The 15,303-nt window shown below is 44.4% G+C and overlaps 1 protein-coding gene across 1 annotated transcript in view; it reads left to right on the forward strand.

The window, feature by feature from the left end:
* The window catches only part of NBEAL2 (neurobeachin like 2), a 248,250-nt gene extending 235,780 nt beyond the window's left edge, over nt 1–12,470 (forward strand). The window contains exons 51-55 of the mRNA XM_060782698.2: nt 1,901–2,017; nt 3,652–3,813; nt 4,860–5,008; nt 8,219–8,354; nt 10,094–12,470. Coding sequence (XP_060638681.2) covers nt 1,901–2,017; nt 3,652–3,813; nt 4,860–5,008; nt 8,219–8,354; nt 10,094–10,195 — 666 coding nt within the window. The 3' untranslated portion in view covers nt 10,196–12,470. The remainder of the gene's footprint in view (nt 1–1,900; nt 2,018–3,651; nt 3,814–4,859; nt 5,009–8,218; nt 8,355–10,093) is intronic.
* The last annotated feature ends 2,833 nt before the right edge of the window (nt 12,471–15,303 follow it).

Raw genomic sequence — 15,303 nt, forward strand, 5'->3', positions numbered from 1 at the left:
AGCAATGTGCATGACTGACGTTTATTTATTTACTAGCTTGGGGACCCGGCGCTGCCCGGGTTATTAGAGAAAGTGGGTAATGGCGGTTCTGTATGCCAAATTTGGTCTTTATTGGTCATTGTTTTCAGGAAGTGAGTGAAGGAACTTGAAGTCCCATCATCCATTGTCCGTCCTCCTCCAAACAGCATCGGGATGTAGAGTGGGTCAAGGTGGCTCTGTGTGCCAAGTTTGGTCTTGATCGGACATTAGTAAGGGTTGCAGCAGTCTTGGGAAGGGAGTGGAGGTACTTGAAGTCCCATCATCCATGATCTGTCCTCCTCGAAAGTGCACCAGAATGTAGAGTGGGTCATGGGGACTCTGTGTGCCAAGTTTGGTCTTGATCAGTCATTGGCGAGGGTCTCAGTGGTCTCAGGAAGTGAGTGAAGTGACTGCAAGTCCCATCATCCATTGTCAAATTCTTCCAAACCGCACCAGGATGTAGAGTGGGTCATGTGGGCTCTCTGTGTAAATTGTGGTCCTGATCCATCATTGTTGGCAGTTGTAATGGTCTTAGGAAGGGAGTGCAGGTATTGCAAGTTCCATCGTCCATGGTGCATCCTCCTCCAAACTGCACCAGGATGTAGAGTGTGTCATGGAGACTCAGTATGCCAAGTTTGGTCTTTATCGGTAATTGGATGAGGGTTGCAGTGGTCTCAAGAATTGAGCAAAGGTACTGCAAGTCCCATAATCCATGGTCCATCCCTGGCCAAACCACACCAGACGTAATGTGGGTCATGAGAGGTCTATGTTCCAAGTTTGGTCCTGATCAGTCATTGAATGAGGTTAACAGCAGTCTCAGAATGTGAGTGATGGTACTGCAAGTCCCATCATCCATGTTTGCAGTAGGATGTCGAGTCGGTCTTGCAGGCTCTGTGTGCCAAGTGTAGTCTGTATTGGTAATTCTCTGACCCAGCCCCCTCTGGCCTTTTCCTTTCCTCTCTTTGTCATCTTGGAATCTTGGAATTGAGGCTGGCCAATCAGAGACCATATGCAAATTTCCTTCTCGTGTCCCCGTTTCTTCCATGAACTCTTTTCTCCACCAGGGGCTCCTATTGAAGCTGGCCAATCAGAGACCATATGCAAATAGCACCACTGCGGCAGCCAATCAGAATGTTGGAACTTTCAGGCTGGCCAATCAAAACGCTGGCACATACTCCTCCCGTCGCACCGCCACACTTTTGTCCGCCGCATACAAACTTTCACCTTTATTATATACATAGATAGATTTATTTGGTGCATTTGTATACCGCCCCTCTCAGCCCATAGGCGACTCGAGGCGGTCCACAAGGCAACAGTTCAATGCCAACAACATCATAAAAACAGTAAAACATTAAAAAGCATTAACACATCAATTAAAACCCTGACAATAGTAAAAGCAATCATTTTGTCTCCTAGGTAAAAACATAATCCAATCTCATAGTCCAATTGTTCCATAATCCTATGTCTAATTACACTGCCTTTTCAAAATTCTGCTCGAATAGCCAGGTTTTGACTTTTTTTTTGGAAAGTCAAAAGGGAAGGGGTTGATCTAATGTCCCTAGGAAGGGCATTCCATAGCCACCACTGAGGGGCCACCACTGAGAAGGCCCTGTCTCTCGTCCCCGCCAAACGTATTTATGACACAAACGGAGTCAAGAGAAGGGCCTCCCCAGACGATCTTAACGTCCTAGATGGTTCATAAGGGAAGATGCGTTCAGACAGGTAAGTTGGGCCAGAACCGTTTAGGGCTTTATAGGCTAAAGCCAGTACTTTGAATTGTTCCTGGTAGCAAATTGTCTGGCTTATGCTTACTATCAACAATGAATAGGAATGTCCCCCCGGAAATGTTGTATTTCCCTTGACCTTTCCCTTTTGCCCCCAGGGAGGCTTCTCCGTCGGTCTGGCGGCCAAGCCCATCCAGGTCCTCTACGGACACGACGCGGAGGTCACCTGTGTCGCCATCAGCACTGAACTGGACATGGCCGTGTCGGGGTCAAAGGTGAGTCCTACCACATCCGGGCTGCAGCCTTCATTGGAGAAGGGCTTTTCCTTTGGACAGTAGGGAAGACTCGAGAAGATAAAGCCAACCCTTCCAAATACATAACTTTCTAACTCAGGGAAGCCGAGTTCAGGCTCCCTGCAGATATTGTGGTTGTTATTCCTACCTTAATTGGTATGCCAAAAATGAAACTGCAAGTTGAGTCTCCTATATCTGAAATGCTTGGTTTTGGATACTTGATTTTTTTTTTCTCCAGGTCTTAGAAGAATAATTTTATTTATCGAGTCATCAGCAACCAGTCAATTATATTACATTTCTAACAGAACAAAGCAAACAAACAGACAAAATACAGAATACAAAATTTGTGAGTTTGGTAGTTGATTAGATGTCCTTTGACCAGTATCTGGCCACTTGCAGTGCTTCTGGTGTTGCTGTAAGAAGGTCCTCCATTGTGCATGTGGCAGGGCTCAGGTTGCATTGCAGCAGGTGGTCAGTGGTTTGCTCTTCTCCGCACTCACATGTTGAGGATTCCACTTTGTAGCCCCATTTCTGAAGGTTGCCTCTGTATCTCGTGGTGCCAGAGCGCAGTCTGTTCAGTGCCTTCCAAGCCGCCCAGTCCTCTGTGTGCCCAGGGGGGAGTCTCTCATTTGGTTTCAGCCATTGGTTGAGGTTCTGGGTTTGAGCCTGCCACTTTTGGACTCTCACTTGCTGGGGCGTTCCAGCGAGTGTCTCTGAATAATAATCATCATCAACATCATCATCTTTATTTATATACCCCTCTATCTCCCCTAAGGGACTCAGAGGCCCTCCCCAAGTTGAAACAAGTTTTTTCAGTTCTGTACGTTTGTTCTTAAGTTGAATTTGAATTTAAGTCGGATCAAGTACATTTTTAAGTGTAACTCCAGCCATATATATACATGCACATACATATTTATGTTTATATATATATATATATGCAGACATACATATACACACACATGCATATATATATATACACACACACACATATATATATACTATATATACACAGATATATATATATATATATATATATATATATACACACAGATATATATATATATATATATATATATATATATATATATATATATACAGATATATATATATATATATATATATATATATATATATATATATATATAGACATACATATTTTAAGTGTAACTCCAGCCACTATATATATATATATATATATATATATATATATATACACACACACACACACACACACACACACACATATACATATACATATATATATGGTGGCTGGAGTTACACTTAAAATATGTATGTCTTGATATATGAAATGAACTTCCGCACCCTGTTCCTCATTTTGGGACATTTTGAACCAGATTGTGAACCCGAATCCCATCATCCTCATCAGAGGCACTCTGTAGTTCCAGCTGAGTCACAACATCCAGCGAGTGTCTCTGTAGATCTTAGAAAACTATTTCTTGATTTAAGTTGTTGGCGTCCTGGCTGATACCCAAACAGGGGGTGGGCCAGAAATGTCACTGCCTTGGTCCTTTCACTATTGGTTGCTACTTCCAAGCCAGGTGTTGTATGACTCTGTATTTTGTTGTGTTTTTCTGCCTTCCCTGCTTCCCATCCAGGATGGCACCATCATCGTGCACACGATCCGGAGGGGCCAGTTCATGAAGTCCTTCCGCCCACCCTGCGAGAGCGCCCTGCCTGCCAGCGTGGCCAACCTTGCCGTAGGGCACGAGGGGCAGGTGGTGGTCCAGACCACCGTGGAGGGCAGGGCTTCCCTGAAGGTGAGACGGACCTAAGGATCGTATCATAGAAGCCTGGAGGCAGAAGACATTAGGAATATTGTCGATGAGCAGTGGGAGCTCTCTAAGCCTAGCAATGGGGGGGTGTTACGGAACAAAAGTTTCAAATGTTTAAAAAACAATGCTTTTGGGTGACTGTGGAGCAGAAGAGACAACTCCGCACCTGTATGCTTGTCCACTACGCCCTGCCTCATGTACAGAGGAAGAATTGTTGGAGGCTACAGACAATGCCATTGCTGTTGCCCGTTTTTGGTCAAAAGATATTTAGCCACCTGCACTCTTTCTATTTTATCAGTTTTATACTAAATAATAATAATAATAATAACAACAACAACAACTTACGCAATGCTTTTGACACAAAATAAAATTATAATTATAATTTTATTTCTTACTCGCCTCTCCCCACATTTTTTAAATCATATATACACATACATGTATAAATATGTATAAACACACAATTCTCAATACCTGTTTCATAATATCTTTGGGCTCTGGAAACTCTATATATATATATATATATATATATATATATATATATATATGAATGTAATGTTTGTTTGTGGGATTAACAGAACTCAAAAACCACAGGACGAATTGATACCAAATTTGGACACAAGACACCTAACAACCCAATGTATGTCCTTCACTCCAAAAAAATTGATTTTGTCATTTGGGAGTTGCAGTTGCTGGGATTTATAGTTCACCTACTAATTTATGCAATGCTTTTGATACGAAATATATAAATACGGCACAAAAGTGAAGGCCACAAACACTGCAAAAGTCCTTCGGTGGGTTTGTAAAAAGTCTGATTTATCATCAGCTATATGGCAATGTAGATCCAGCCTCATTCTCAAGCATCACAATTCTCTCATGTAGATCTCTCTTAGAGGCTTCATGGCCATCTGTTGGGGGTGCTTTTAGTGCATGTCAGGAGGTTGGACTAGATGGCCCATATGGTGTGGCCGATATGCTCCTAGATCCTTTCCACACGTACTTTGCAAATGTGCTGTTTATGGTGTGTCTTCCAGGACAAGTTTGCCTTGCACCTTTACTCCGTCAACGGCAAGCACCTCTCCTCCGTTTCCCTGGACGAGGAGGTCAGCGCAATGTGCGTCACGGAAGAGTTTGTGGTGCTGGGCACCATTCAGTGTTCGCTGCAGATCCGGGATCTCCAGAGGTAACCTTCTTTCCCTAGTTTTGGCTTGGATAAACTTTGGAGATGTGTCAGAAATAAGGACTGACTATTTTTGGAGAGGATAGCAGGCCAGATCTGGACTTGAACGGGGATGGACCTGGGTTGTGATGCAGCTGGTTGGGAGTCAGCTGCATTAAAATCACTACTGACTGAAAGGTCATGAGTTCGAAGCCAGCCTGGGTCGGAGGAAGCTCCCAACTATTTATCTAGCTTGCTGTCGACCCTTGCAGCCCAAAAGGCAGTTGCATCTGTCAAGTAGGAAATTTAGGTACCGCTTATGCAGGGAGGATAATTTAACTAATTTACAACACCATAAAACTCTCCAGCGGCATACAAAAGAATGAGGAAGTACTCCATCAGTGTCACAAGTGGATGGTGAAGCCACAGCTCCCCCGGTGGCCAGAATTCAAAGCGTATCCTCATGAAGCTGGAAAGTGAAATAGCCTCTATGTCTCTGTCTATATATGTTGTGTGTCTATGGCATTGAATATTTGCCATGTATATGTGCATTGTGATCAGCCCTGAGTCCCGTGCGGGATGAGAAGGACGGAATATAAATACTGCAAACAAATAAATAAATAAACCTATAGAATCGGGATTCAAATGGGACCAGACTCCTGCAAGCTGGATTGCAAGTGTCCCAGAAGCAAGCAAAATACAGCAGAGTCCTTTCACAGCAAAAAAAAAAAACATGCTTCAGACTGTCTTATCAGCAGAGTCCAACTGCCAGCATCTGACTTTATCTACACACTGTTAGTAAACTCACTGATTCAGGTTTTCATCCCAAATATCCAGAAGCTTTAATATTCACCATTGCAAAACATACAATTAGGATTTGCAGATCCTCATTCCTTGTACTTGTAAACAATCAGAATCGCATATGGCATAGGTGGATACTCACACTGAGTTACAGAGGAGAGAGAAAGCTGGATTCTGTCATCCTCCTTATATATATTGCCACTTGCTGATAGGTAATCAGTAAGGGACACTGTCTGATGCAACCCCTTTGCAATAACCCCTTTGCAGTCACATGGTTACGACTCAGACTCTTATCACATTCCCTTAAGTATTGCATCATGACATTCACAGTCATGACCCAGGTGCTATCAATATACCTGTTGCACTCCAGGACAGGAATAATCCTGTGACTTTAAACACCACACGTTGAATAGGAAAAAAAAACAATCCTTTTATTGAAGATAAGTTTAAAAAAAAACACTGAAGCAAAAAGCACTTTAAAGAAATTGGTAGATCCAATTAGGTAAGAAGATAAGCAGGAACAAATTAGTCCAAGGTGGAGTTCAGCAAAGACCATAAAAGCTAAGTCCACACAACTCTAATACAATCCAGAAAATCAGGAATACATTGATCCAAGGCTTGGGTAAGCAATCATGAAATCCAGGAATCAAAACCATGAACAAGAAATATCTTAGCATGAATCTTTAAAGCAAGGCTTAATAATATAATAATAATAATAATAATAATAATAATAATAATAATACTTTATTTATATACTGCTCCATCTTCCCGAGGGGACTCAGGTAGCATCACAAAACATTCAAAGGCTTCCATAAACAAGGAAAAGAACTTGGCATGATTCTAAATGATGCTTCATCTGACTACACATCCCAAAGTTGAGACTTTTATCCCCTCGTTAGCTAGGTCACTAGCAGTCAGAAATTGGTTTCTTTTTCCTTGAGGCTTTGTTATTGTTTTCTGTCGAAGCCTGGCAGAGCGCCTAAGCCATTGCTCAGCTCTCCTGTTTTGACTGAACTCTTCTCGTCTATCTCTTGTCTCGTTATCTACCTGCTCATTAATTTTTTGCAGCTGGGCCAGGTGCCGAGCTATTTTCATGTTCTCTCTCATGAGAACTCTCTGGTAACCATTCAGAAAGCACACCATCATCCCCACACCGCTCAAGGACATTCTCATGGGAAACTACAGGAATCTCCTGGTCATTCTCTGCATCAATATCCCTGACCAAACCATTGCCATCTTGAAACTCATCTTTTGAACCTCATTCACATCATTCCCCACATCCAAAGCACCCTGATCCTGAAACACAATCACAGGCTGAACTCCAACACTACCACATGCTCATCAAACGATATTTTCTCTGTATTGTCGAAGGCTTTCATGGTCAACATCACTGGGTTGTTGTAGGTTTTTTCGGGCTATATGGCCATGGTCTAGAGCATTCTCTCCTGACATTTCGCCTGCGTCTATGGCAAGCATCCTCAGAGGTTGTGAGGTCTGTTGGAACTAGGAAAAAGGGTTTATATATCTGTGGAATGACCAGGGTGGGACAAAGGGCTCTTGTCTGCTGGAGCTAGGTGTGAATGTTTCACCTTGATTAGCATATAATGGCCTGACATTGCCTAGAGCAAACTTGTGTTGAAAATGAACAAAATCTGGCTACCAGCATTAAAAAAAAACTCTAAAATTACAACAGCACAACAGAGAAGAAACAAACAAGGACCTCTAATCACCTCTCAACAAAAGTTTGCTGTAGGCACTGCCAGGCCATTATATGCTAATCAAGGTGGTCAGTTGAAACATTCACACCTAGCTCCAGCAGACAAGAGTCCTTTGTCCCACCCTGGTCATTCCACAGATATATAAACCCTTTTTCCTAGTTCCAACAGACCTCACAACCTCCAAGGATGCTTGCCGTAGATGCAGGCAAAACGTCAGGAGAGAATGCCTCTAGACCATGGCCATATAGCCCGAAAAAACCTACAACAACCTGATATTTTCTCTATGATTAGAAATGCTTTGCAATTTCAATCTAACACGTGAAAGGCCCAGAGAAATCAGAACCCCTCCCTCCAGGTGTTTTGGACTCCAACTCCCACAATTCCTAACAGCCTACCGGCTGTTAGGAATTGTGGGAGTTGAAGTCCAAAACACCTGGAGGGCCCAAGTTGGCCCATGCCTGAAATAGAGACTAGAAATATTTGGGCACCGAGCGTCAACAATAGAGCAAGTAACCCTTTGGAGTACTTCTTGGTCTCTCTGAGAGCTCTCTCCACATGCTTTGAGTCACAGTTGCTTCCGACACCATTGTGGCATCTGTCCTAACCCCCTTCCTCAGTGTTATGGAGGACTTGTTTGCATTGCCATGGATTCTGATGGTCCACCTTGCGTGCCGTATCACCGGCTTCACCTGCGTCCTCTTTGCTGTCCTTCCAGCCTCCGTCCCGCCGTCTCCCCTTTGGCCATGAAGGTGCCCGTCCACAGCGTCTCGGTGACGAAGGAGAAGAGCCACATCTTGGTCGGCCTGCAGGACGGGAAGCTGATCGTGGTCGGGGCCGGGCAGCCCTCCGAGGTGAGCGGAGGCCCCTTCCCTCTCTCTTGACATGCTTGGCATTGCCGTCCAAACATGAGCACATTAGCAAGTCCTTCACATAAAGGCCAGAAGGAGCTGGTGACATTGATCAAGGGTCTGGAGAACAAGCCCTATGAGGAGCGGCTTAAAGAATTGGACATGTTTAGCCTGAAGAAGAGAAGACTGAGAGGAGACATGATAGCCATATATAAGCATGTGAGAAAAAGTCATAGGGAGGAGGGAGCAAGCTTGTTTTCTGCTGCACAAGCCAATAAAGGTGGTCCCAGTGGTGATCGGCATGCTGGGTGCAGTGCCTAAAGATCTTGGCCTACACTTAAAAACACTCGGCGCTGACAAAATTACCATCTGCCAGCTGCAAAAGGCCACCTTACTGGGATCTGCACACATTATTCGCCGATACATATTATTATTATTATTATTATTATTATTTTACCAACACAAAAGCACAGCATGTCACAGCTTACGAGATCTATATGCTGGATTTTGTATCACAAAATCACAAGTCGAACACTTCCCAAGCGTCTAGGACTCTGTGATGTATTTTTGAATGATGCACGTAGATCCAAGTAAGGTGGCCTTTTGCAATTGACAGATCGTGATTATTATTATTATTATTATTATTATTATTATTATCATCATCATCATTATTATTATCCTTTCACATTATGATCACTACAGCACAACCCTTCATGACACATCAGTGTGAAACCACAGAGAGAAAAGCTTTTGACGGTACAACAACAATAGCAATAATAATAAACTTTATTTGTACCCCGCCCCATCTCCCCAAGGGATGCAGGGAGGCTCACAACATGAATAAATATTAATTATTATTTATTTATTTAGAGCTTTTATAACCTGGTCTTCTGGACCTCCAAAGAGGGACTCAGGCCGGTTCACAACAAGAGATTCATAAACAATAGTATAAAAACATCACACTTCATAATACACTAATCCATAAAATACGTTAAAATACAAACATAAATTACATAAGGCCAAGTCGTCAGAATGAAATCACAATTCAACACCATCCGTCCGTGTGGTCAAGAGTTATTGACTCACTCATTAAATGCTATATTCCAAAGCCAAGTTTTCACCAGCTTTCTAAAGGTCAGGAGAGAAGGGGCAGTTCTAATCTCCAGTGGGAGAGAGTTCCAGAGTTGAGGGGCCACCACCGAGAAGGCCCCGTCCCTCGTCCCCACCAGACGCGATTGCGAAGGTGGTGGGACCGAGAGCAGGGCCCTTCCAGAAGATCTTAACAACCTTGATGGTTCATAGGGGAGAATCCGTTCGGACAGGTAAACTGGGCCAGAGTCATTTAGGGATTTATAGGTCAGCACCAGCACTTTGAATTGTTCTCGGAAGCTAATTGGCAGCCAGTGGAGCTGGCACAACAGAGGAATAGTATGCTCCCTGTACCCCGCTCCTGTTAGTAATCTGGCTGCCGCTTCCGGGCAGTCTTCAGAGGCAACTCCACGTAGAGAGCGTTGCAGTAGTCTATACGGAATGTAACCAGAGCGTGGACCACTGTGGCTGTAAATACAGTATAATACATAGAAATAAAATAAACAAATAATAATAATCTCAATATACCTCAGGCCCATGGTCTTACACTCTTCGGAGGAGGGCTTTCATCTACTTCAGGCCCGTGGTCTTACACACTTTCCGCTCTGTCTCACCTGCCGTTCTGACTTCAATCGCTTTGCTTCTCCTTCCAGGTGCGGACAGGGCAGTTCCACCGGCGCCTGTGGCGCTCCACGCGGCGCATCTCCCAAGTGTCCTCCGGCGAGACGGAATACAACCCGGCCGAGTCCAAATAACCCACTTGGTTCGGTTCCCGATCCATCCCTGTTGCCTTGCAGCCGCGTCTGCCGTCGATGGCACGTGGCCCGCCTCGCAGGGGGAGCCTCCGTCCCTCCGGAGATATTTGCGTCTTCCTCGCGACGCTCCAGACTTCTTCCTCGAGGACTCCTTCCTCTATGCACAAGGAGAAGCGGCCTCCCGACAAATCAGGAGCGGATCAGTCCACCTTTTTTCCCCCCTTCTCCCGTTCCCCAATTTTTATGACTATTGTTATATATATTATTAATATTATTATTATTATCTGATTCCTGCGGAGCTTGAAGCGGCAAATGTTTGTATTAGTCGTCTTACACTGGAAAGACAGAGAAAGAGAGACTTTTTTGCGGAGTGGGATGCGAAGGCGAGTAGGTTTTTGTACATATCAGGTGTGGGCCAACTTGGGCCCTCCAGGTGTTTTGGACTTCAACTCCCACCATTCCTAACAGCCTACCGGCTGTTAGGAATGGTGGGAGTTGGAGTCCAAAACACCTGGAGGGCTGAAGTTGGCCCATGCCTGCAATAGACGCACCAGCATCATCACAACGGCCTTAAGCGCAATCTCTGTTGCACTACGCCGGGGAAAAAATCTGCACCAAAATACAAGGACTGTTGCTGCTTCCATTTCTCTGGATTGGAAGAGATTTGTTATCTGGTCCTACAAGAAAGCTTCAGCTTCTTGAGAGAGGATGCTCTCCACTCAACAGTGATGAGTGGATGGTCCTTGGTAAACATACGAGGATGTTATCCCTTCCCACAAAGACACATTGCCTTTTGGAGAAACTATGGACCAGTTAGCGCTTAGAGGAGCCGAAGCACATTGATGTGCCTCTGGATCATCCTCCGTAGACGTCTTCGGCAGCAATAAGCCGCAGCTTTGTGTCTTTACCCATCCAAGAGATGGACCAGTTAGCGCTTAGAGGAGCCGAAGCACATTGGTGTGCCTCTGGATCATCCTCCGTAGACGTCTTCGGCAGCAATAAGTCCCAGCTTTGTGTCTTTACCCATCCAAGAGATGGACCAGTTAGCGCTTAGAGGAGCCGAAGCACATTGGTGTGCCTCTGGATCATCCTCCGTAGACGTCTTCGGCAGCAATAAGTCCCATCTTTGTGTCTTTACCCATCCATGATTCTATTTCCTCAGCTATTTCCTATTTTATGTCCTTTAAGGGTAGGAAAGAAGGGCACACATTACTCCAATGCACATGTCTTTCCTTTGGGTTCTCCGGTTTCTTTGACCCAAGGAAAGCAACCTTTGGAAAGCAACAATAACCCCCTCCATATCAACAGTAGCAACACTAGATGCGGATGGAGAGTTTTGAAAAAGCAAACAGATTGGTGGAAGGTCACCAAAGCTTTTGGTGACTGTTTTATGGAGACATCGTGAGTCCCTTTGCATCACCAAAACAGGAAAGTGCTAAATCAGTGCTTTTCAACCTGTGGGTTCCCAGATGTTTTGGCCTTCAATTCCCAGAAATCTTAACAGCTTGTAAACTGGCTGGTATTTCTGGGAGTTGTAGGCCAAAACACCTGGGGACCCACAGGTTGAGAAGCACTCACTAAATGAAAAACTTCTTCTGGAAGAAATGCTAGAATGCATCTCTTTTTGGACAGTTGTTTTGGCACTTCGTTCCCAGTTGCAACAAAAGTTGGATCTCTCTCTCTCCCTGGAAATGCATTCTCCATTTGCAAGGTTTTCCGCCCTTGTCGGGCAGCAAGCTTCCCATGGAGGCTTGAGAAATGAACGTAGGTTTGGCAGGCACAGACCAGTTCACAAGCATTAAGTGTTTGGGGCACAAATAGGAGAGTCGCGAAGTTCAGAAGTCACATTGCCTGGATGGTATTGGCCTATGCAAGGAGAGCATGGAGGGCTGTGCCACCTTCCAGGCCCCCAAATGCTCCCCAACACTCATTTTTTGCCACTGTTTTGGTCCCCTGGAACGTTTTGCAAAAGGACACGATTACTGTGCATTTCCAGTTTTTAAGAAAAGGCCTCTTCTGGGTCTAAAATGACCTGAATATCGGCCGGTAAAGATGCAAAATAAGAAAACACACAACCTCTAGAAGACAGTGAGGGGCAAAAATATATTCAGTCACGAAGAGGCACAAAAACAACCCTCGGATGCATCAGGCTCATGCTCCCCATTTAAGTACAGTCTGATTAAGACTGATTAAGTACAGTCTGACTTCAGATCCATCTCTTTCTTTCTTTCCTTCCTTCCTTCCTTCCTTCCTTCCTTCCTTCTTTCTTTCTTTCTTTCTTTCTTTCCTTCTTTCCTTCCTTCCTTCCCTCCCTCCCTCCCTCCCTCCCTCCCTCCTTCCTTCCTTCCTTCCTTCCTTCCATCCTTGAGCCATGTAGCAAAACTATCATTCTGTCTGGAGATGGTACGAATGCATCAGCTGCTCGGCCTCTGCATCCCAAGTTGAGTTCCACCTCCAACCATAACAGGTCTCACTGAAATGGCTGAATTTCCATAAGGCTGGAGAGAATAAAACCACATCCCATACTAGGTTCTTGTGGGGTTTTTCAGGCTATAGGGCCATGTTCTAGAGGCATTTCTCCTGATGTTTCGCCTGCATCTATGGCAAGCATCCTCAGAGGATGCTCACTACCTCTGAGGATGCTTGCCATAGATGCAGGCGAAACGTCAGAAGAAATGCCTCTAGAACATGGCCCTATAGCCCGAAAAAACCCCACAAGAACCTAGTGATTCCAGCCATGAAAGCCTTCGACAATACACATCCCATACTGTCTCCATTTAGCTTCCTTCTTGCATTAAATCACATTTTTGCCTCCATCACAGAGAGCATTTTGGCACCACGGTTCTGGACGAAAGACCCTTGGCTGTGTCGTTGAATTCCTTTGGAAATTGGCCCATATCTTCCCAAAGCTATTCATTATTTTGCTGATTCCTGCAAATGGTTCTCTGGCTGTTGCTCCGAGCCAGTGGCAACTTGGGGCTGCAGCTGCGGTTCTTTGGAGACGAATTCGTCATTGATTTGTGCCAGTGGCGACGTTAAAGCTGTGGGTTCTGGAGACTTGTCTCTCACCATTCTCTGCCAGTACTATGAGAGAGAGAGCATTTAGGGTCAATGTCAGTGCAATGGGGGAAATAAAGAACATTTAGCATCAATCTTCCATCTCAACCATCCATCCTTTGGGTTCTTTCCTTTCATTCGATTACAGCTCCAAAGATATGCCAAGTACTCAGAGACAGCACAGTTCCTCTTAACAGTTTATGGGACTTTCAGGGACTTTGCTGCATCACAGCATTAAATGTGTCAAAGCATTGCATTGCAGGGTTGTTGTGAATTTTCCAGGCTGTATGGCCATGTTCCAGAAGTATTCTCTCCTGATATTTCGCCTGCATCTATGGCAGGCATCCTCAGAGGTTGTAAGGTTTGCATCTATGGATGCCTGCCATAGATGCAGGTGAAATGTCAGGAGAGAATGCTTCTGGAACATGGCCGTACAGCCTGGAAAACTCACAACAACCCAGTGATTCCGGTCATGAAAGCCTTTGATAGTATATTGCATTGTTTCTAAAGCTCAGCTATGAAAAATGCATTGTGCAAGATTGGCGACATCTCCAAAGCCAACTGTTTGGAGAAACTGTGGTTCCATCCTATGGTTTATAGAACTTGCAGGGACTTTTGTTGAAGTCTTTCTGAAGGAATACAAAGGTCTTGCAGACATCATAGTTTATAGGGCTTACAAAGACTTTGATGCATCCCCAGTGTAAGATGCATCAAAGCATTGAGAGCGACTTTCAAACCCCGACGGAAGAAAATGCATTATTCTAGATTGACATCAGCTCCAAGGCCTTTCTAAAGGGATGTCAACTGCTTGGATTGTGATGAATTGACAACAGTTCCAAGACCTTTCCAAAGGGATGCCAACTTCTCAGCAAAACTATGGTTCCTTCCAAGAGTTTGTGGTGTTTTTAGAGACTTTGGTGCATTCCCAGTGAAAAATGCATCAAAGCATTGAGAGCGAATTTCAGACCTCGACGGAAGAAAATGCATTGTGCTACAAGACCTTTCCAGCTCTTCAGTCAAACCATGGTTCCTTCCAAGAGTTTATGGTGCTTCCAGAGACTTTGGTGCATCTCCAGTGGAAGATGCAACAAAACATCGAGTGCAAATTCCAAACTACAGCAGAAGAAAATGCATTGCACTGGATTAGTGACAGCTCCAAGGCCTTTCCAAAGGGATGGCAACTGCTTGGAGAAACCATGTTTCCATCCAATGGTCAATGGGGTTTGGGAGACTTTGTCAGATCTCCAGCAGAATTGCAAACTTCAGTGCCCAGCAGAAGAAAATGCATTGCACCAGATTGTTGTATTGCACCGGATCATTGCATTGCACCCGGTTGTTGCATTGCACCCAATTGTTGCATTGCACCCAATTGTTGCATTGCACCCGATTGTTGCATTGCAACAGATTGTTGCATTGCACCCAGTTGTTGCATTGCACCCGGTTATTGCATTGCACCCAATTGTTGCATTGCACCCGGTTGCATTGCACCCAATTGTTGCATTGCACCTGGTTGTTGCATTGCACCCAATTGTTGCATTGCACCCAATTGTTGCATTGCACCCAGTTGTTGCATTGCACCCAGTTATTGCATTTCACCTGGTTGTTGCATTGCACACGATTATTTCATTGCACCCAATTGTTGCATTGCAACTGGTTGTTGCATTGCAACCGGTTATTGCATTGCACCTGATTGTTGCATTGCACCCAATTGTTGCATTGCACCATACGGTTTTTGCCCATAGATTCCCCACGTCTATTTAAAATCCTCACGCTTTCTTAGGACGACACACAGCAACCCGCCTTCTTCCCGAAACATTTGGGAACAAAGTCTATTTGTATAAGAATCACTTCTTTCTCCTCTTTCTCCCTTCTTTTTCTCGAATATAATAGTAATAATCATAATAATTCCAGGGTGAAGTCTCCAAAAAAAACTACCAAGTGCAATACTTGCATTTTGCAGCAAAATGCGTGGTTGTTTGTTTGTTTATCCGCCCTGCTGCGTCGCTCTTTTTCTCCCCTCTGTGTACATAGAACAATTCTGTAGATAAGAA

This window comes from Anolis sagrei, chromosome 6, assembly GCF_037176765.1.
Source record: "Anolis sagrei isolate rAnoSag1 chromosome 6, rAnoSag1.mat, whole genome shotgun sequence".
NCBI classification, from domain to species: Eukaryota; Metazoa; Chordata; class Lepidosauria; order Squamata; family Dactyloidae; genus Anolis; species Anolis sagrei.